A 22,168-nucleotide genomic window follows, 5' to 3' on the forward strand; every position below is an offset into this window, starting at 1 on the left:
GAAAAGGAGGGAGAAATAACCGAGAATATTATGAAGGACTTCCTGCATACAGCGCTTCAAATCCCACTCGAGGCTGTCGATAAAATCCAACTCGAACGTGTACACTGTTTCGGAAAAAGAGGACAGAAATATGAGCGCCCAATCGTTGCCAAATGTGCATTTTTTAAAGATAAAGCAATGGTGAAAAGCCTAGGGAAAAGACTTGCTGGCACAAAAATAGGCATGAATGATCAGTTCCCGAGGGAGATTGCAGAAAGGCCCAAAGTTCTGTATCCAATCTTCAAGGAAAACAGATTAAAAGGGAAACGTGTTGCACTCGTGGTGGATAAACTATATCGACAACCAAATGTTCAGAGACACAAAGACTACTCCATGGCTATTCTAAAAGTTGTAATAGAGGAGTCGAATAATGGAGCACCCAATACTAGCAATGATAGGGATTGCAATATTAAAGAACATTTATAGTAAGTATAGTATTTTATAAAAGGATAAAACGATATAACAAGAAAAGATAACAAGCAGAATAATACATCTTTAAATACAACTAATTAGAACATGTCTTTAATGGCGGCCGGTTGTTGTTTTGGAGGATGGTTGTTGTGGTTGGTCCTGTGTTCTCTCTGGCGTCCTTTCCCCCTAGCGGCAGGTGTGGATGCGGGTGCGTTTGCACGCTCGGCCCATTTCTTCCGCAGTCAACCATGTGGTGTGCATTTTTGTGTTTGGAAAGGTGCGGCATTAAGTGAGTGAGAGGGGAAATGGGAGCCGATGGGGGTCTATGAGCAGGGGTAGTGAGAGAGAGCTTTCAATTTTGTGTAGATGAGGGATATACATTTTTAAATATAGTATACATCTAATCTAATTTTTTATTGTCCTATCATGATGGAAAGATCCCTAACCCTATATCCTGGACACCCACCTGAGCGACCCATACACCAAAGAGAAGTTCCCATCTCTTTTATGGACCTGCTGTGAGTATGCAGCCTAAACAGATAAATAAATGCGGTCAGAGACCTACTTGAGCAGCACCGCCCCCTCAAGATTCTGAGCCTGCCTGGCAGGGTTGGTCCTACAAAGCCAGAGCCCCCTGATAGGAGAGCATTATATACAAGGAAATTCTCAAAGCTGCTAATGAGAACCTTGACGACCTTTCATCTAGCCGGTGGGGATTCCGATGGGGTACCCCCACCCAGGTAGTGGCAGTGCTGGCAACACTGCATTAACCCATGGGGAGGGGGTCACACTCGGACAATCAGAGAGGGGGTTTATCGTTGTGGCCCAGGTGGCACAAAATAATCAAAGGTCTGACTGCATGGAGATGCTTGGAAAAAATGGTTACAACAGGGGATCAGAGTGTTTGTGTCTCAGGTGAAGAGGGTGGATCTGATCTCCATCACCTAGGACTTGACATAGATTAAGTAGATTAATCAAATCTCACATTGTTGTCAATTTCTGCTCAATCTGCATGCTTTCTCAATCAGCTGTAACTGTATGTGCACTCGTAAATCAGGTCCTTTCTTGAGCTGGGCTCTGGGATATACAGTGGGGGAAAAAAGTATTTAGTCAGCCACCAATTGTGCAAGTTCTCCCACTTAAAAAGATGAGAGAGGCCTGTAATTTTCATCATAGGTACACGTCAACTATGACAGACAAAATGAGGAAAAAAAATCCAGAAAATCACATTGTAGGATTTTTTATGAATTTATTTGCAAATTATGGTGGAAAATAAGTATTTGGTCACCTACAAACAAGCAAGATTTCTGCCTCTCACAGACCTGTAACTTCTTCTTTAAGAGGCTCCTCTGTCCTCCACTCGTTACCTGTATTAATGGCACCTGTTTGAACTTGTTATCAGTATAAAGACACCTGTCCACAACCTCAAACAGTCACACTCCAAACTCCACTATGGCCAAGACCAAAGAGCTGTCAAAGGACACCAGAAACAAAATTGTAGACCTGCACCAGGCTGGGAAGACTGAATCTGCAATAGGTAAGCAGCTTGGTTTGAAGAAATCAACTGTGGGAGCAATTATTAGGAAATGGAAGACATACAAGACCACTGATAATCTCCCTCGATCTGGGGCTCCACGCAAGATCTCACCCCGTGTGGTCAAAATGATCACAAGAACGGTGAGCAAAAATCCCAGAACCACACGGGGGGACCTAGTGAATGACCTGCAGAGAGCTGGGACCAAAGTAACAAAGCCTACCATCAGTAACACACTACGCTGCCAGGGACTCAAATCCTGCAGTGCCAGACGTGTCCCCCTGCTTAAGCCAGTACATATCCAGGCCCGTCTGAAGTTTGCTAGAGTGCATTTGGATGATCCAGAAGAGGATTGGGAGAATGTCAGATGAAACCAAAATAGAACTTTTTGGTAAAAACTCAACTTGTCGTGTTTGGAGGACAAAGAATGCTGAGTTGCATCCAAAGAACACCATACCTACTGTGAAGCATGGGGGTGGAAACATCATGCTTTGGGGCTGTTTTTCTGCAAAGGGACCAGGACGACTGATCCGTGTAAAGGAAAGAATGAATGGGGCCATGTATCGTGAGATTTTGAGTGAAAACCTCCTTCCATCAGCAAGGGCATTGAAGATGAAACGTGGCTGGGTCTTTCAGCATGACAATGATCCCAAACACACCGCCCGGGCAACGAAGGAGTGGCTTCGTAAGAAGCATTTCAAGGTCCTGGAGTGGCCTAGCCAGTCTCCAGATCTCAACCCCATAGAACATCTTTGGAGGGAGTTGAAAGTCCGTGTTGCCCAGCGACAGCCCCAAAACATCACTGCTCTAGAGGAGATCTGCATGGAGGAATGGGCCAAAATACCAGCAACAGTGTGTGAAAACCTTGTGAAGACTTACAGAAAATGTTTGACCTGTGTCATTGCCAACAAAGGGTATATAACAAAGTATTGAGAAACTTTTGTTATTGACCAAATACTTATTTTCCACCATAATTTGCAAATACATTTATTAAAAATCCTACAATGTGATTTTCTGGATTTTTTTTTCTCATTTTGTCTGTCATAGTTGACGTGTACCTATGATGAAAATTACAGGCCTCTCTCATCTTTTTAAGTGGGAGAACTTGCACAATTGGTGGCTGACTAAATACTTTTTTTCCCCCACTGTATATAGGTTTTATGTTGGGAGCTTTTGGGAAAGAGCACAGTTAGAAAGATATGGCATATAGAAGCAAACCGGATGGACATCATGAAAATGATCGGAGAGGTTGACAGTAGAAGTTCAGGAGCAAAAACAAATAAAATATAATTATTGTAAAATTGACTGTGTCCATAAAATGTAGATAGTAAGTATAAGCTGGAAGTAGAGGCCTAAGCATTGTTGTTCACTAATTTACCCCAAGTAGGGAAAGGATGGCGGGGTTGAAAAGTAATAAAGGGGATTATACAGTGGGGAGAACAAATATTTGATACACTGCCGATTTTGCAGGTTTTCCTACTTACAAAGCATGTAGAGGTCTGTAATGTTTATCATAGGTACACTTCAACTGTGAGAGACGGAATCTAAAACAAAAATCCAGAAAATCACATTGTATGATTTTTAAGTAATTAATTTGCATTTTATTGCATGACATAAGTATTTGATACATCAGAACTTAATATTTGGTACAGAAACCTTTGTTTGCAATTACAGAGATCATACGTTTCCTGTAGGTCTTGAACAGGTTTGCACACACTGCAGCAGGGATTTTGGCCCACTCCTCCATACAGACCTCCAGATCCTTCAGGTTTCGGGGCTGTCGCTGGGCAATACGGACTTTCAGCTCCCTCCAAAGATGTTCTATTGGGTTCAGGTCTGGAGACTGGCTAGGCCACTCCAGGACCTTGAGATGCTTCTTACAGAGCCACTCCTTAGTTGCCCTGGCTGTGTGTTTCGGGTCCTTGTCATGCTGGAAGACCCAGCCACGACCCATCTTCAATGCTCTTACTGAGGGAAGGAGGTTGTTGGCCAAGATCTCGCGATACATGGCCCCATCCATCCTCCCCTCAATACGGTGCAGTCGTCCTGTCCCCTTTGCAGAAAAGCATCCCCAAAGAATGATGTTTCCACATCTATGCTTCACGGTTGGGATGGTGTTCTTGGGGTTGTACTCATCCTTCTTCTTCCTCCAAACACGGCGAGTGGAGTTTAGACCAAAAAGCTCTATTTTTGTCTCAACAGACCACATGACCTTCTCCCATTCCTCTTCTGGATCATCCAGATGGTCATTGGCAAACTTCAGACGGGCCTGGACATGCGCTGGCTTGAGCAGGGGGACCTTGCATGCGCTGCAGGATTTTAATCCATGACGTATGTTACTAATGGTTTTCTTTGAGATTGTGGTCCCAGCTCTCTTCAGGTCATTGACCAGGTCCTGCTGTGTAGTTCTGGGATGATCCCTCACCTTCCTCATTATCATTGATGCCCCACGACGTGAGATCTTGAATGGAGCCCCAGACCGAGGGTGATTGACCGTCATCTTGAACTTCTTCCATTTTCTAATAATTGCCCCAACAGTTGTTGCCTTCTCACCAAGCTGCTTGCCTATTGTCCTGTAGCCCATCCCAGCCTTGTGCAGGTCTACAATTGTATCCCTGATGTCCTTACACAGCTCTCTGGTCTTGGCCATTGTGGAGAGGTTGGAGTCTGTTTGATTGAGTGTGTGGACAGGTGTCTTTTATACAGGTAACGAGTTGAGAACAGGAGGGCTTCTTAAAGAAAAACTAACAGGTCTGTGAGAGCCGGAATTCTTACTGGTTGGTAGGTGATCAAATACTTATGTCATGCAATAAAATGCAAATTAATTACTTAAAAATCATACAATATGATTTTCTGGATTTTTGTTTTAGATTCCGTCTCTCACAGTTGAAGTGTACCTATGATAAAAATTACAGACCTCTACATGCTTTTTAAGTAGGAAAACCTGCAAAATCAGCAGTGTATCAAATACTTGTTCTCCCCACTGTATATATAAAAAACATGGGGGATTGGAAGTGATGCAGACAATTACATTGATGGAAGTTCCAATCTATCTGCAATATTAAGCTGATCTATCCCCCCCCCCCCCAAAAAAAAAAAATACTGTGTAAAGGGTATAAATAGTTATTTACATCTGATATTAAAGTTTTTTTATTTTTAATACATGTCTAAAAACCTGTTTTTGCTTTGTCATTATGGGGTGTTGTGTGTAGATTGATGAGGGATAAAAAAAAAAATCCATTTTAGAATAAGGCTGTAACATGACAAAATATGGAAAAAGTCAAGGGTTCTGAATACTCTCCGAATGCACTGTATGATAGACATGACCTAGGGGAAAGAACTGTTGCATGTCTTGTATTATAGCACTGTAGGGTGATTGATTCAATAATTGTAGATGCCATATTGCCATTTTATGCCATGGTGATGGTGGGTAAGTCTCTCTCTTTTGCTTGTGACAGATTGATGTATAAGTTTAAACTTTTCCCCTCTCTTTTTCCCCAGGAGGTAGAAGAGGTGGAGGAGGTTAAAGAGCAAATGGTGAACATCGTGAAGGAGAAGGTGGTGAAGAGGGTGATAGAGGACGTGTCTCAGGTGGGGATAAAGAGTGAGGTGAGGGAGGTGGAGCCTGTGGTGAAGATGGACACACGTTTCTTCGGAGAGCTGCTGGCGGAGGTTTACAGGAAGAACTGTGACATCCACACCTGCATCTCAGAACACGTGGCCAAGATACGTGGAAGGTGTGTTTTGTTTTTCTCAACATATAGCCATATTTATATATAGCTTTTCCCCCCAGCTCAAAACAGAACAAAATCAATACGAAAGAAACAAGACAGAAACCGAAGGGAGAGGGTAAATCTAGATCCTACTGAGCTGACCAGACTAGGCTATAGTATGAAATACAGTGCTTTAAAACTGCAAAACTTTATTGCATTATTTGAGTTTCAAATGTACATTTAGGGGACTTTTATATGGGAAATCTTTGTTTTTAGAATTTTCTAAATACTTTAAATATTATACATTTCCATGTCGGCTCTATGCCTGGAAATGCCCTTGTCCGGTACAAAGGATCCTAATTTCAAACTCTAAAAAAGTGTTTTAAAAAATGTATTAACTGAAACATGATCTTATGTCGTTTCTTGCAATAGCCCTCTGTGAATTTAAATAATATTTATCTCAACTGTGATTCCTTAAATATGTGTCTGGAGATTTGGTAAACTCCGTCAGATTGACTTGGAATGAGCAGGGTAAGCTATACCATAAGGACCCCTTATTAATGTCCTCATACATGTAAAAAAATGTTGGTCCCATGTTTCATGAGCTGAAATAAAATATCCCAGAAATGTTCCATACGCACAAAAAGCTTCTCTCAAATTTGGTGCACACATTTGTTTACATCCCTGTTAGTGAGCATTTCTCCTTAATAATAATAATAATAATAATCCATCCACCTGACAGGTGTGGCATTTCAAGAAGCTGATTAAACAGCATGATCATTACACAGGTACAGTGAGGGAAAAAAGTATTTGATCCCCTGCTGATTTTGTACGTTTGCCCACTGACAAAGACATGATCAGTCTATAATTTTAATGGTAGGTTTATTTGAACAGTGAGAGACAGAATAACAACAAAAAAATCCAGAAAAACGCATGTCAAAAATGTTATAAATTGATTTGCATTTTAATGAGGGAAATAAGTATTTGACCCCTCTGCAAAACATGACTTAGTACTTGGTGGCAAAACCCTTGTTGGCAATCACAGAGGTCAGACGTTTCTTGTAGTTGGCCACCAGGTTTGCACACATCTCAGGAGGGATTTTGTTCCACTCCTCTTTGTAGATCTTCTCCAAGTCATTAAGGTTTCAAGGCTGACGTTTGGCAACTCTAACCTTCAGCTCCCTCCACAGATTTTCTATGGGATTAAGGTCTGGAGACTGGCTAGGCCACTCTAGGACCTTAATGTGCTTCCTCTTGAGCCACTCCTTTGTTGCCTTGGCCGTGTGTTTTGGGTCATTGTCATGCTGAAATACCCATCCACAACCCATTTTCAATGCCCTGGCTGAGGGATGGAGGTTCTCACCCAAGATTTGATGATACATGGCCCCGTCCATCGTCCCTTTGATGCGGTGAAGTTGTCCTGAAAAACACCCCCAAAGCATAATGTTTCCACCTCCATGTTTGACGGTGGGGATGGTGTTCTTGGGGTCATAGGCAGCATTCCTCCTCCTCCAAACACGGCGAGTTGAGTTGATGCCAAAGAGCTCCATTTTGGTCTCATCTGACCACAACACTTTCATCCAGTTCTCCTCTGAATCATTCAGATGTTCATTGGCAAACTTCAGACGGCCCTGTATATGTGCTTTCTTGAGCAGGGGGACCTTGCGGGCGCTGCAGGATTTCAGTCCTTCACGGCGTAGTGTGTTACAAATTGTTTTCTTGGTGACTATGGTCCCAGCTGCCTTGAGATCATTGACAAGATCCTCCCGTGTAGTTCTGGGCTGATTCCTCACCGTTCTCATGACCATTGCATCTCCACGAGGTGAGATCTTGCATGGAGCCCCAGGCCGATGGAGATTTACAGTTATTCTGTGTTTCTCCCATTTGCAAATAATCGCACCAACTGTTGTCACCTTCTCACCAAGCTGCTTGGCAATGGTCTTGTAGCCCATTCCAGCCTTGTGTAGGTCTACAATATTGTCCCTAACATCCTTGGAGAGCTCTGTGGTCTTGGCCATGGTGGAGAGTTTGGAATCTGATTGATTGATTGCTTCTGTGGACAGGTGTCTTTTATACAGGTAACAAGCTGAGATTAGGAGCACTCCCTTTAAGAGTGTGCTCCTAATCTCAGCTCGTTACCCATATAAAAGACACCTGGGAGCCAGAAACCTTTCTGATTTAGAGGGGGTCAAATACTTATTTCCCTCATTAAAATGCAAATCAATTTATAACATTTTTGACATGCGTTTTTCTGGATTGTTTTGTTGTTATTCTGTCTCTCACTGTTCAAATAAACCTACCATTAAAATTATAGACTGATCATTTCTTTGTCAGTGGGCAAACGTACAAAATCAGCAGGGGATCAAATACTTTTTTCCCTCACTGTACACCTTGTGCTGGGGACAATAAAAGGCCACTCTAAAATGTGCAGTTTTGTCACACAACACAATGCCACAGATGTCTCAAGTTTTGAGGGAGCGTGCAATTGGCATGCTGACTGAAGGAATGTCCACCAGAGCTGTTGCCAGAGAATTGAATGTTAATTTCTCTACCATAAGCCACCTCCAATGTCGTTTTAGAGAATTTGCCAGTATGTCCAACTGGCCTCACAACCGCAGACCACGTGAAACCACGTCAGCCCAGGACCTCCCCATCCGGCTTCTTCACCTTCGGGATCGTCTGAGACCAGCCACCCAGACAGCTGATGAAACTGTGGGTTTGCACAACCGAAGAATTTCTGCTCAAACTGTCAGAAACCGTCTCAGGGAAGCTAATCTGTGTGCTCGTTGTCCTCACCAGGGTCTTGACCTGACTGCAGTTCGGTGTCGTAAGCGACTTCAGTGGGAAAATACTCACCTTTGATGGCCAATGGCACGCTGGAGATATGTGCTCTTCATGGATGAACCCCGGTTTCAACTGTACCGGGCAGAGAGCAGAGCGGTTGGCTGATGTATATGTTGTGGCGGTGGGGTTATGGAATGGGCAGGCATAAACTACGGACAACAAACACATTTTGATTTTATCAATGGCAATTTGAATGCACAGAGATACCGTGACGAGATCCTGATGCCCATTGTCGTGCCATTCATCCACCGCCATCACCTCATGTTTCAGCATGATAATGCATGGCCCCATGTTGCAAGGATCTGTACACAATTCCTGGAAGCTGAAAATGTCCCAGTTCTTCCATGGCCTGCATACTCACCAGACATGTCACCCATTGAGCATGTTTGGGATTGCTCTGGATCGATGTGCACGACAGCGTGTTCCAGTTCCCGCCAATATCCAGCAACTTCGCACAGCCATTGAAGAGGAGTGGGACAACATTCCACAGGCTACAATCAAGAGCCTGATCAACTCTATGCGAAGGAGATGTGTCGCGCTGCATGATGCAAATGGTGGTCACAGTAGATACTGACTGGTTTTCTGATCCACACCCCTACCTTATTTTTTAAAGGTATCTGTGATCAACAGATGCATATCTGTATTCCCAGTCATGCGAAATCCATAGATTAGGGCCTGTTGAATTATTTCAATTGACTGATTTCCTTATATGAACTGTAACTCAGTAAAATCTTTGAAATTGTTGCATGTTTCGTTTATATTTTTGTTCAGTGTACATTTAATTAAGTTTTAGAGTCATAAAGCAACTGACAAAAACCAAGATTGCTACTGTGTGTACCACTTGAGAGAAGAAGAAAAAATAAATGTTTGTCAACTCCGCAAAACATAAACTCTGTCAGATTTTTATCTAACGTCAACTCCATCAGAGTGCTGAAAGATCTGATAGAATGGTTTTGTTTTTATTGGGGATTTATAAATGAATAATATTCCATATTTTACAAATGGTTGTATTGAACTTTTATTTTTAGAGGCAAAAATATGTCTGTTTTGAATATCTGTCGTCAAGTCCGTCAGTGGCTTGTCAACTGTGTCATTGATGGCTAACCCCCTGAAGATCATATTCTTTTGTCAATATTCAAAAAATATTTTAATCACTGTTTTGCAATATATGCTTAAACAATTGAAGTGTTTGCTGTGCTAGACCTAAGGGATAATGTTTGCTTTATAAATGTTGTTCTATATTCTAAATTTTTTAAAAACATGCCAAAATGCTTAAAGCATTTGCCCTGGAGCATTTAATAGTGCTATAAAACAAAACAAAAATACGTTTGGAGATTTTTATTACATATTTGAATAATCTAATGTTAGAATTAAACAATCATGGTCTTTAAACACTTGTTGGACAATAATTTGTATTTTACCAAATAGGGCTATCTTCTGTATACCCCCCTTACCTTGTCACAACACAGCTGATTGGCTCAAACGCATTAAGAAGGAAAGAAATTCCACAAATTAATTTTTAAGAAGTCATACCTGTTCATTTAAATGCATTCCAGGTGAATACCTCATGAAGCTGGTTGAGAGAATGCCAAGAGTGTGCAAAACTGTCAAGGCAAAGGGTGGCTATTTGAAGAATCTCAAATATAAAATATATTTTGATTTGTTTAACACTTTTTTGGTTACTACATGATTCCATATGTGTATTTCATGGTTTTGATGTCTTCACTATTATTCTACAATGTAAAAAATAGTAAAAATTAAGAAAAACCCTTGAATGAGTAGATGTATCCAAACTTTTGACTGGTAGTGTATATTTCAAATTTTGTCCGGTCTTTCAAGAATACCTGACCTCAAAAACAGCATTTTCACTCTGCCCCATGGCAAAAAAACACACAAAAAACACCTGCAACTGGAAACTGACATTTCTAAGATACTTTTTTCACTGAATCGAGAACAAAGAAAGTATAGCCAAGAACAGGTTAGTTGAATAATCTATGGCGGCAGTTTGTATGGGGCTTTCCTGTAACGCCCAGTAATGGACACCAAAAATCTTTGGTTATATCACATTATCTACTGTACAATCTGTAGCTAGGCTGCATCATGTTAGCTCCCCACTCATGCTGCACAGAAGTTAACACACTTGAATAATGCAACACAGCATGTAGAAATGTTGCAACTGTTAATTACTGTTCGCAAGACAATGTCTATGCAAGAAGATACCGGTAGCTTCCAGTTTTGTAGGCTAACTTTCCTTGCTAGCTTACAGCTGAAGTTAACATCAATTCACTACCCTAGTACTTTGTTTGTGATAATATGCAAACCATAACACAAAATATGAGGATCTCAAAGCTGATTGTCACCTAAAATCATACAGTCATTGCCAAGAACTTTATTAATTAACTTTGTGTCCTTCGCCTCAGTCACGTCTCTCCTCTCTCTCTCACTGTGTGTGTGAATGACATTATTAGGTCTTAGAGACAGCGCACAATTTTATAAAATAAATGACTGCTTCTTCTATGCAAATGTTGTTGATCAGTACAATAAAATAAGTTCCACATGGAAAGGAAACAGATTGTTTGTCATCTGTAGCCCCATGAAATCAGCCAAAACAAGCTCAATAACTCAATACATGCACACACTCCTATTGGATATGCATTCCCCTATATTGTGAATAGGCCTAGCTTACATCTTGATTTACCCAGTTTATCAATAGAGATTTACCATTAAATAAATGATTACCATTATGGTGTTATGTTGTTAGATTGGTAAAAACACAGTCAAATTGATTGTACAATTGATTCATTAATGCATACATGGCTGTCTCTGAAAAATGTACATAAAACATTTCAAATGTAATGATATTGAACTCAAAAGACCTGCCTGGATCAAGTGCCATTTTGTGACTGGCTAATATGCCCTTTTTTTTGTTGCCGTGGTATCGTTTTGGTATCGAGTATTGTGATGGTATCGAGTATCGTGATACTAAACCTAGTATCTGTCACGATCGTCAGGGAGAGACCAATGCGCAGCGTGATGAACGAACATGATTACTTTATTTAATTAAAGTGCACACACGAAACAACAAAACAATAAACGACTCGTGAAGTCCACGGTAACAATGACCGACATGGAACAAAAACCCACAAACACAAAGTGAAAAACAGACAGTTAAATATGGCTCCCAATCAGAGACAACCAGCCAACAGCTGACACTCGTTGCCTCTGATTGGGAGTCACTCAGGCAAACATAGAAAACAACAAACTAGAACCCCCAACATAGAAATAAACCACATAGAATGAACACACCCTGGCTCAACATATAGAGTCCCAGAGCCAGGGTGTGACAGTATCGGTATCGATGTCAAAATTCTGGTATCGTGACAACACTATTGTAGGGCTGGTTTCAGGGGCTGGTTCAGTATTTAAATCATCTGTGTTAACTCTGGCTCTCCTGTTTCCTCAGTTTCACACTTGGTTCAGAAAGTCCCTCTAACTTAACTTGCCAGGCTAGGTCATAAAAGACTGTCAAGGTGTGAGGCAGGTCGTGGGCTAATATTCTAACTGAGAGGCCCTATAACTGAATATAATATATGCAGTGCCTTCAGAAAGTATTCACACCCATTGACTTTTTCCACATGTTGTGTTACAGCATGAATTTAAAATGGATTACATTGAGATATTTTGTCACTTGCCTACACACAATACCCCATAATGTCAAAGTGCAATTATGTTTTTAGAATTTTTTAACAAATTAATTAAAAATGAAAAGCTGAAATGTCTTGAGTCCGTAAGTATTCAACCCTTTGTTATGGCAAGCCTAAATAAGTTCAGGAGTAAACATTTGCTTAACAAGTCACGTAATATGTTTTATGGACTAATAATAGTGTTTAACATGATTTTTGAATGACTACTTAATCTCTGTACCCCACACATACAATTAACTGTAAGGTCCCTCAGTCGAGCAGTGAATTTCAAACATCTTAAAAAATGTTTTCACTTTGTTATTACGGGCTATTGTGTGTAGATGGGTGAGAACGTTTATTTTTGAATCCATTTTGAATTCAGGCTGTAACACAACAAAATGTGGAATAAGTCAAGGGGTATGAATACTTTCTGAAGGCACTGTATTCATATATATATATATATATATATATATATATATATATATGCTGATTTTGTACGTTTGCCCACTGACAAAGAAATGATCAGTCTATAATTTGAATGGTAGGTTTATTTGAACAGTGAGAGACAGAATAACAACAAAAAAATCCAGAAAAACGCATGTCAAAAATGTTATAAATTGATTTGCATTTTAATGAGGGAAATAAGTATTTGACCCCCTCTCAATCAGAAAGATTTCCGGCTCCCAGGTGTCTTTTATACAGGTAACGAGCTGAGATTAGGAGCATACTCTTAAAGGGAGTGCTCCTAATCTCAGCTTGTTACCTGTATAAAAGACACCTGTCCACAGAAGCAATCAATCAATCAGATTCCAAACTCTCCACCATGGCCAAGACCACAGAGCTCTCCAAGGATGTCAGGGACAAGATTGTAGACCTACACAAGGCTGGAATGGTCTACAAGACCATTGCCAAGCGGCTTGGTGAGAAGGTGACAACAGTTGGTGCGATTATTCGCAAATGGAAGAAACACAAAAGACTGTCAATCTCCCTCGGCCTGGGGCTCCATGCAAGATCTCACCTTGTGGAGTTGCAATGATCATGAGAACGGTGAGGAATCAGCCCAGAACTACGCGGGAGGATCTTGTCAATGATCTCAAGGCAGCTGGGACCATAGTCACCAAGAAAAGAATTGGTAACACACTACGCCGTGAAGGACTGAAATCCTGAAATCCTGCAGCGCCCGCAAGGTCCCCCTGCTCAAGAAAGCACATATACAGTGGGGAAAAAAAGTATTTAGTCAGCCACCAATTGTGCAAGTTCTCCCACTTAAAAAGATGAGAGAGGCCTGTAATTTTCATCATAGGTACACGTCAACTATGACAGACAAATTGAGAATTTTTTTCTCCAGAAAATCACATTGTAGGATTTTTAATGAATTGATTTGCAAATTATGGTGGAAAATAAGTATTTGGTCACCTACAAACAAGCAAGATTTCTGGCTCTCACAGACCTGTAACTTCTTCTTTAAGAGGCTCCTCTGTCCTCCACTCGTTACCTGTATTAATGGCACCTGTTTGAACTTGTTATCAGTATAAAAGACACCTGTCCACAACCTCAAACAGTCACACTCCAAACTCCACTATGGCCAAGACCAAAGAGCTGTCAAAGGACACCAGAAACAAAATTGTAGACCTGCACCAGGCTGGGAAGACTGAATCTGCAATAGGTAAGCAGCTTGGTTTGAAGAAATCAACTGTGGGAGCAATTAATAGGAAATGGAAGACATACAAGACCACTGATAATCTCCCTCGATCTGGGGCTCCACGCAAGATCTCCCCCTGTGGGGTCAAACTGATCACAGGAACGGTGAGCAAAAATCCCAGAACCACACGGGGGGACCTAGTGAATGACCTGCAGAGAGCTGGGACCAAAGTAACAAAGCCTACCATCAGTAACACACTACGCCGCCAGGGACTCAAATCCTGCAGTGCCAGACGTGTCCCCCTGCTTAAGCCAGTACATGTCCAGGCCCGTCTGAAGTTTGCTAGAGTGCATTTGGATGATCCAGAAGAGGATTGGGAGAATGTCATATGGTCAGATGAAACCAAAATAGAACTTTTTGGTAAAAACTCAACTCGTCGTGTTTGGAGGACAAAGAATGCTGAGTTGCATCCAAAGAACACCATACCTACTGTGACGCATGGGGGTGGAAAAATCATGCTTTGGGGCTTATTTTCTGCAAAGGGACCAGGACGACTGATCCGTGTAAAGGAAAGAATGAATGGGGCCATGTATCGTGAGATTTTGAGTGAAAACCTCCTTCCATCAGCAAGGGCATTGAAGATGAAACGTGGCTGGGTCTTTCAGCATGACAATGATTCCAAACACACCGCCCGGGCAACGAAGGAGTGGCTTCGTAAGAAGCATTTCAAGGTCCTGGAGTGGCCTAGCCAGTCTCCAGATCTCAACCCCATAGAAAATCTTTGGAGGGAGTTGAAAGTCTGTGTTGCCCAGCGACAGCCCCAAAACATCACTGCTCTAGAGGAGATATGCATGGAGGAATGGGCCAAAATACCAGCAACAGTGTGTGAAAACCTTGTGAAGACTTACATAAAATGTTTGACCTGTGTCATTGCCAACAAAGGGTATATAACAAAGTATTGAGAAACTTTTGTTATTGACCAAATACTTATTTTCCACCATATTTTGCAAATAAATTCCTAAAAAATCATACAATGTGATTTTCTGGAAATTTTTTTCTCATTTTGTCTGTCATAGTTGACGTGTATCTATGATGAAGATTACAGGCCTCTCTCATCTTTTTAAGTGGGAGAACTTGCACAATTGGTGGCTGACTAAATACTTTTTTTCCCCACTGTACAGGGCCGTCTGAAGTTTGCAAATGAACATCTGAATGATTCAGAGGAGAACTAGGTGAAAGTGTTGTGGTCAGATGATACCAAAATCGAGCTCTTTCGCATCAATTCAACTCGCCGTGTTTGGAGGAGGAGGAATGCTGCCTATAACCCCAAGAACATCATCCCCACTGTCAAACATGGAGGTGGAAACATTATACTTTGGGGGTGTTTTTCTGCTAAGGGGACAGGACAACTTCACCGCATCAAAGGGACGATGGACGGGGCCATGTACCGTCAAATCTTGGGTGAGAACCTCCTTCCCTCAGCCAGGGCATTGAAAATGGGTCGTGGATGGGTATTCCAGCATGACAATGACCCAAAACACACGGCCAAGGCAACAAAGGAGTGGCTCTAGAAGAGGCACATTAAGGTCCTGGAGTGGCCTAGCCAGTCTCCAGACCATAATCCCATAGAAAATCTGTGGAGGGAGCTGAAGGTTCGAGTTGCCAAACGTCAGCCTCGAAACCTTAATGACTTGGAGAAGATCTGCAAAGAGGAGTGGGACAAAATCCCTCCTGAGATGTGTGCAAACCTGGTGGCCAACTACAAGAAACGTCTGACCTCTGTGATTGCCAACAAGGGTTTTGCCACCAAGTACTAAGTCATGTTTTGCAGAGGGGTCAAATACTTATTTCCCTCATTAAAATGCAAATCAATTTATAACATTTTTGACATGCGTTTTTCAGGATTTTTTTGTTGTTATTCTGTCTCACTGTTCAAATAAACCTACCATTAAAATTATAGACGGATCATGTCTTTGTCAGTGGGCAAACGTACAAAATCAGCATGGGATCAAATACTTTTTTCCCTCACTGTATATATATAAAGGTGCATAATGTAATAATGTAAAACTCACAGGAATTTAATGTAAAACTCAGTAATGTATAGGCCTGCATATTCCCCTTTCTAAATACACCCGTAGTGTAATCCATCACTGTAAATCCTGTAATTAGTCACTAGACATTACAACCGTCAGTCAAACCTGACCTCTCTCATTTCTCTAAACTCTCTGTTTACTCATAGTACCTGTGATTCACTGAGCAAACACATCCCTTTGTTCCCTTTGCTGCTGACTCAATGATAACCTGTATAGACTGGAGACAGAGATGGTTTATTCAATCTAATTGTGTGTTTGTCATGCCCTGTAATGTGTTTACCTTTCCATCTCTCTCCCAGGAAACACCTCTTAGATCCCAGTAATGACTACAAGGTACAGCAGGGAGGGGTGACCAATGGTTTTACATATCATATGTATCATATCATAGTCTTGTACTGTTTAAATTGCTGTACAGTAGCTATTTATATATGCTGGAAGTGAAAGTATGAAATGAAAGTAACCATTTGATGCTCACGTGTGTATTCAGGTAGAGAGAGAGGACATTGAGGCCCTGATCCCCAAAGGAGCATCTGAGCTGACCAAACAGCAGATCCGCTACCTGCTGCAGGTAACACCAGGGGCAGACTGGGACAAAAATTCAGCCCTGGCATTTCAATCACTGCGCCTGCTACTTACACACCCAGGCAGTAATTCTACTGACACATAACATAGGCAACTTTACTCTACCAGTGACCGGTGAAACATAGTCCTCCTCCTTTTTTAACCAGCTCATGTTTAAGACAAGTACAACATGTAAAAGCACCACTGGAAACACAACTCACCACTTTAACTGTGCCTCTGTTGCCTCCCTGTTGTGCTGTCTGTCTCTGCATCTTCTCTGCTGTCACTCTGTCTCTGTCTGTCTGTCTGTCTGTATGTCTGTCTGTCTGTTCTTCTCCTTTTTCTCCTCTCTGTCACTCTGTCTGTCACTCCTAAGTGTTAATTGCTATTAAATATAGAGCCAACATATTAAGGAACTGGCAGTACATCTGTGTCTCTCTGTTTTCTTCCTACCTCCACTGCACTCATCTCTGAGCTACAGTGGGGAAAAAAAGTATTTAGTCAGCCACCAATTGTGCAAGTTCTCCCACTTAAAAAGATGAGAGAGACCTGTAATTTTCATCATAGGTACACGTCAACTATGACAGACAAAATGAGAAAAAAAATCCAGAAAATCACATTGTAGGATTTTTAATGAATTTATTTGCAAATTATGGTGGAAAATAAGTATTTGGTCAATAACAAAAGTTTCTCAATACTTTGTTATATACCCTTTGTTGGCAATGACACAGGTCAAACGTTTTCTGTAAGTCTTCACAAGGTTTTCACACACTGTTGCTGGTATTTTGGCCCATTCCTCCATGCAGATCTCCTCTAGAGCAGTGATGTTTTGGGGCTGTCGCTGGGCAACACGGACTTTCAACTCCCTCCAAAGATTTTCTATGGGGTTGAGATCTGGAGACTGGCTAGGCCACTCCAGGACCTTGAAATGCTTCTTACGAAGCCACTCCTTCGTTGCCCGGGCGGTGTGTTTGGGATCATTGTCATGCTGAAAGACCCAGCCACGTTTCATCTTCAATGCCCTTGCTGATGGAAGGAGGTTTTCACTCAAAATCTCACGATACATGGCCCCATTCATTCTTTCCTTTACACGGATCAGTCATCCTTGTCCCTTTGCAGAAAAACAGCGCCAAAGCATGATGTTTCCACCCCCATGCTTCACAGTAGGTATGGTGTTCTTTGGATGCAACTCAGCATTCTTTGTCCTCCAAACACGACAAGTTGAGTTTTTATCAGAAAGTTCTATTTTGGTTTCATCTGACCATATGACATTCTCCCAATCCTCTTCTGGATCATCCAAATGCACTCTAGCAAACTTCAGATGGGCCTGGACATGTACTGGCTTAAGCAGGGGGACACGTCTGGCACTGCAGGATTTGAGTCCCTGGCGGCGTAGTGTGTTACTGATGGTAGGCTTTGTTACTTTGGTCCCAGCTCTCTGCAGGTCATTCACTAGGTCCCCCCGTGTGGTTCTGGGATTTTTGCTCACCGTTCTTGTGATCATTTTGACCCCACAGGGTGAGATCTTGCGTGGAGCCCCAGATCGAGGGAGATTATCAGTGGTCTTGTATGTCTTCCATTTCCTAATAATTGCTCCCACAGTTGATTTCTTCAAACCAAGCTGCTTACCTATTGCAGATTCAGTCTTCCCAGCCTGGTGCAGGTCTACAATTTTGTTTCTGGTGTCCTTTGACAGCTCTTTGGTCTTGGCCATAGTGGAGTTTGGAGTGTGACTGTTTGAGGTTGTGGACAGGTGTCTTTTATACTGATAACAAGTTCAAACAGGTGCCATTAATAAAGGTAACGAGTGGAGGACAGATGAGCCTCTTAAAGAAGAAGTTACAGGTCTGTGAGAGCCAGAAATCTTGCTTGTTTGTAGTTGACCAAATACTTATTTTCCACCATAATTTGCAAATAAATTCATAAAAAATCCTACAATGTGATTTTCTGGATTTCTTTCCCTCAATTTGTCTGTCATAGTTGACGTGTACCTATGATGAAAATTACAGGCCTCTCTCATCTTTTTAAGTGGGAGAACTTGCACAATTGGTGGCTGACTAAATACTTTTTTTCCCCACTGTATCTCTACTAAGCCTAGCATCCTTTACCACACCACTGGTAACAGTGCCTGTAGTGGGCCCAGCAACATCCTAGGGTAACACTTTATTTTAAGGGTCCATAATAAACCATTTGTAAGGCATTATAAGGCATTTACAAACCATTTGCTTACCATTTATTAATCATTACGCCCACATTTGTAAATGTTAGTAAGCTAGTTATTCACACATGTATATACACTGAGTATACGAAACATTAGGAACACTTTCCTAATATTCCCTTTTGCCCTCACAACAATCTCAATTCGTAAGGGCATGGACTCTACAAGGTGTCGAAAGCGTTCCACAGGGATACTGGCCCATGTTGACTCCAATGCTTCCCACTGTCAAGTTGGCTGGATGTCCTTTGGGTGGTGGACCATTCTTGATACACACAGGAACCTGTTGAGCGTGAAAAACCCAGCATCGTTGCAGTTCTTGCCACAAACCGGTGTGCCTGGCACCTACTACAATATCTTGTTCAATCTTTTTGGGAGAAATTTGGTCTAGATGATGAACAGGTAGCCTCAACTGCCGTTCAGACTTGCCGAGATAATCAGCAACCTAGCTATCAGTGACCAGACATTTTCATGGAGACACACAGCAACTTAGCGCTCTGGGCCCGGTTTCCCGATAGCAATGCAACTTAGGCTTAGAAGGGTTTTAACAATGCATCATTCCTACAACGGCCAAAGATCCACAATACTGACCACGGATCAGCTCCTAGAGAGATACAGTATCACCTTATGGCTGCAAATATTGAGGTGTCTTATTCTAATGCTTATGTAGCCTATAGGCCTGTTTATGGTTTTATGCAGTCATCTCGGTTTTCATTTGAATCATCTTTTTATCCTTCGCTTGTTCAATATCATAGACATTGGCAACTTTGTATTTGTAGTCAACTTCGTTACGAAGTTATCGGCGGTCACAGAGAGACAGATAAACAGCTTGATTCAATGTTAGCAGAGATCTTCTGTGTATAAAGTGGAATGGAAGGGCAAAAACAAATCTAACGATGCACTTAGCTGTTCTAAATAAATAACGAGCGTTTTCAAGTGCAACTTTACTAACGATGGTTTTGATGTAACGATGCTCCTACGAAGGTTCTAACGATGAACTTAATCTTAAAATGATTTTGGGAAACCAGGCCCTGGATGACACAGCTAGAGACCAGTTGAAAATGTTCCCCGTCTATACAAATTTCTGCGACGCGACTGCACGACAGGGCAGCTCTCGATAGCAAGCTTTGATATTGGCTAACAACCAAACTGCTGTCATGCTGTTTGAAGGATAAATTCACGAGGGGAGGTCTCAGTGACTTGATCGCTGATTATCTCGACAAGGGTGAGTTCCTGGTAAGGAAAGATTCTACACACCCTGGCCTGTTCAACCCTCTCTCAATAGAAAACATGTGACAATGTCTAAGTGTCGGCATTCAGTTAGTCTCCTGAGTGGCGCAGTGGTCTAAGGCACTGCATCACAGTGCTAACTGTGCCACTAGAGATCCTGGTTCGAATCCAGGCTCTGTCGCCGCCGGCCGCGACCGGGAGACTCATGGGCGGCGCACAATTGGCCCAGCGGTCGTCCAGGGTAGGGGAGGGAATGGCCGGCAGGGATGTAGCTCAGTTGATAGAGCATGGCGTTTGCAACGCCAGGGTTGTGGGTTCGATTCCCACGGGGGGCCAGTATAAAAAAAAAATATGTATTCACTAACTGTAAGTCGCTCTGGATAAGAGCGTCTGCTAAATGACTAAAATGTAATGTAAATGTAAATTACACTGGTCACTCATAATATTTATAAAGTATAAATAGCCCTCACTTTAGATTAGGGGCTGCAAAAATACTTTAATAATGATTAGTAAATAGTTTATTAATGTGGGAGTAATGATAAAAATGTATAAATGCCTTATAAATGGATTATTACGGCCCCTTAAAATAAAGTTACCCATCCAGGTTGTGAATTAATAAACACATATATTAGAGAAAGAAGAAAATCACTGAATAAATGCCTTTATAGATGACCATTGGCTTATATAATACATTATAAAAGCCTAACTATTCTGAACAAGGAGTATGCTGAGGAGTATTTCTATTTTTAATTAAGCCCTTTTGTGGGGAAAAACTCATTCTGATTGGCTGGGCCTGGCTCCCCAGTGGGTCGGCCTGGCTGCCAAGTGGGTGGGTCTATGCCCTCCCAGGCCCACCCATGGCTGCACCCCTGCCCAGTCATGTGAAATCCATAGATTAGGGCCTAATTTATTTATTTCAATTGACTGATTTCCTTATATGAACTGTAACTCAGTAAAATCTTTCAAATTAGTGCATGTCAAGTGTCCCCCCCCCCTTCCCACTTAGCTACGTGTTTAGATATTAGGCTACATATAATTCAATAGAAGAAAACAGAGAGCGAGAAGGAGAGAGAAAGACTGCCAGTTCCTTAATGTTTTGGCTGCCAATGGCTATATTAAGGAACTGGCAGTCTCTCTCTCTCCCTATCTCTCAGTTTTCTTCTATTGAATTCAATATGACAGTCTATGTTTGTCAAGAATGATGCCGGGAATAGTTTATATGAATGCAGATAGATTTCCAGCATTGTGCTTCATATGCGTATCTTTCTGCCAAGAAGTGACCGGCCTTTCAGCAAATGAAATATGCGGGAGATAGGCGGGACTTTCCTGCCTTCAGTGCGGTGGCTATGTAATGTAATCTGACACTTGTTAGTCACTTGTTACTACAGCTCATAAACTCACTCGCTGGGCTGAAGAGACTTAGATTCAGAAGCAAATAAACTTAGATAAAACAATTAAAATACACAGACAGTCTCCCGAATATACCTTTATTGTAATACATGATGACTTGTGTTTAGTAAAAAGCACTATATACAGAGTACGTGCCTAGTAGATGGCTATTGCCTTAACTATGTGTTATAAAAGCCAATCTAACGACTTGTTAGGCTATATTGCAAGGAGCCTAGTGTCTAAATATTCCCCCGAATCCCACTTCCCTAATTAGCCTATTATAGTAGATATGAAATATATTTCATACAATTTACAGCCAAAATATTAAGCCTAACTGGCAGCAGTAGGCTACATAATCTGTGTCAGTGTACATGAGTGTGTATTTCTCTGTTTTCTTCCTACCTCGACTGCACCACAGCAGCTGATCTGTCATTTCTCACAGACACAACACTCGGACCAACAGAACCAGAACTTTTAGAAAATGCGTCGGCCTCGAGCCCTTTCCGTTTTTCTGTTTTGACTGAGTGACTGACAGATTCAGGGCGGGTCTCACTCTCTGATGATGCGTGTTTGACTTTGAATGTGAATTTGCGCCATCTCAGCTCAGCAATCAGAAAACCAGGCAAGCCCATCTTGGTAGGGGGGCCGGCCGTTGCCCACTGGTCAGTCAAATGCTCAATATAGATGTTTATGACAACAGAGTTATAGCGCAAAAGTCATACAAAGAAACAGGCCCATGGGCCACTGGCCGTGTCCATTATTTTTAAAAATATTTAATACAGTGGGGGAAAAAAGTATTTAGTCAGCCACCAAT

General features: G+C 41.8%; 1 protein-coding gene across 1 annotated transcript in view; it reads left to right on the forward strand.

Annotated features, from left to right (window-relative positions):
* Positions 1-22,168, forward strand: part of LOC121579821 (protein POF1B-like) — a 58,471-nt gene that overhangs the window by 30,895 nt on the left and 5,408 nt on the right. The window contains exons 2-4 of the mRNA XM_041894734.2: positions 5,486-5,721; positions 16,259-16,292; positions 16,447-16,527. Of these exons, the coding sequence (XP_041750668.1) occupies positions 5,486-5,721; positions 16,259-16,292; positions 16,447-16,527 (351 nt within the window). The remainder of the gene's footprint in view (positions 1-5,485; positions 5,722-16,258; positions 16,293-16,446; positions 16,528-22,168) is intronic.

The sequence above is a fragment of the Coregonus clupeaformis genome, chromosome 13 (genome assembly GCF_020615455.1).
Source record: "Coregonus clupeaformis isolate EN_2021a chromosome 13, ASM2061545v1, whole genome shotgun sequence".
NCBI classification, from domain to species: Eukaryota; Metazoa; Chordata; class Actinopteri; order Salmoniformes; family Salmonidae; genus Coregonus; species Coregonus clupeaformis.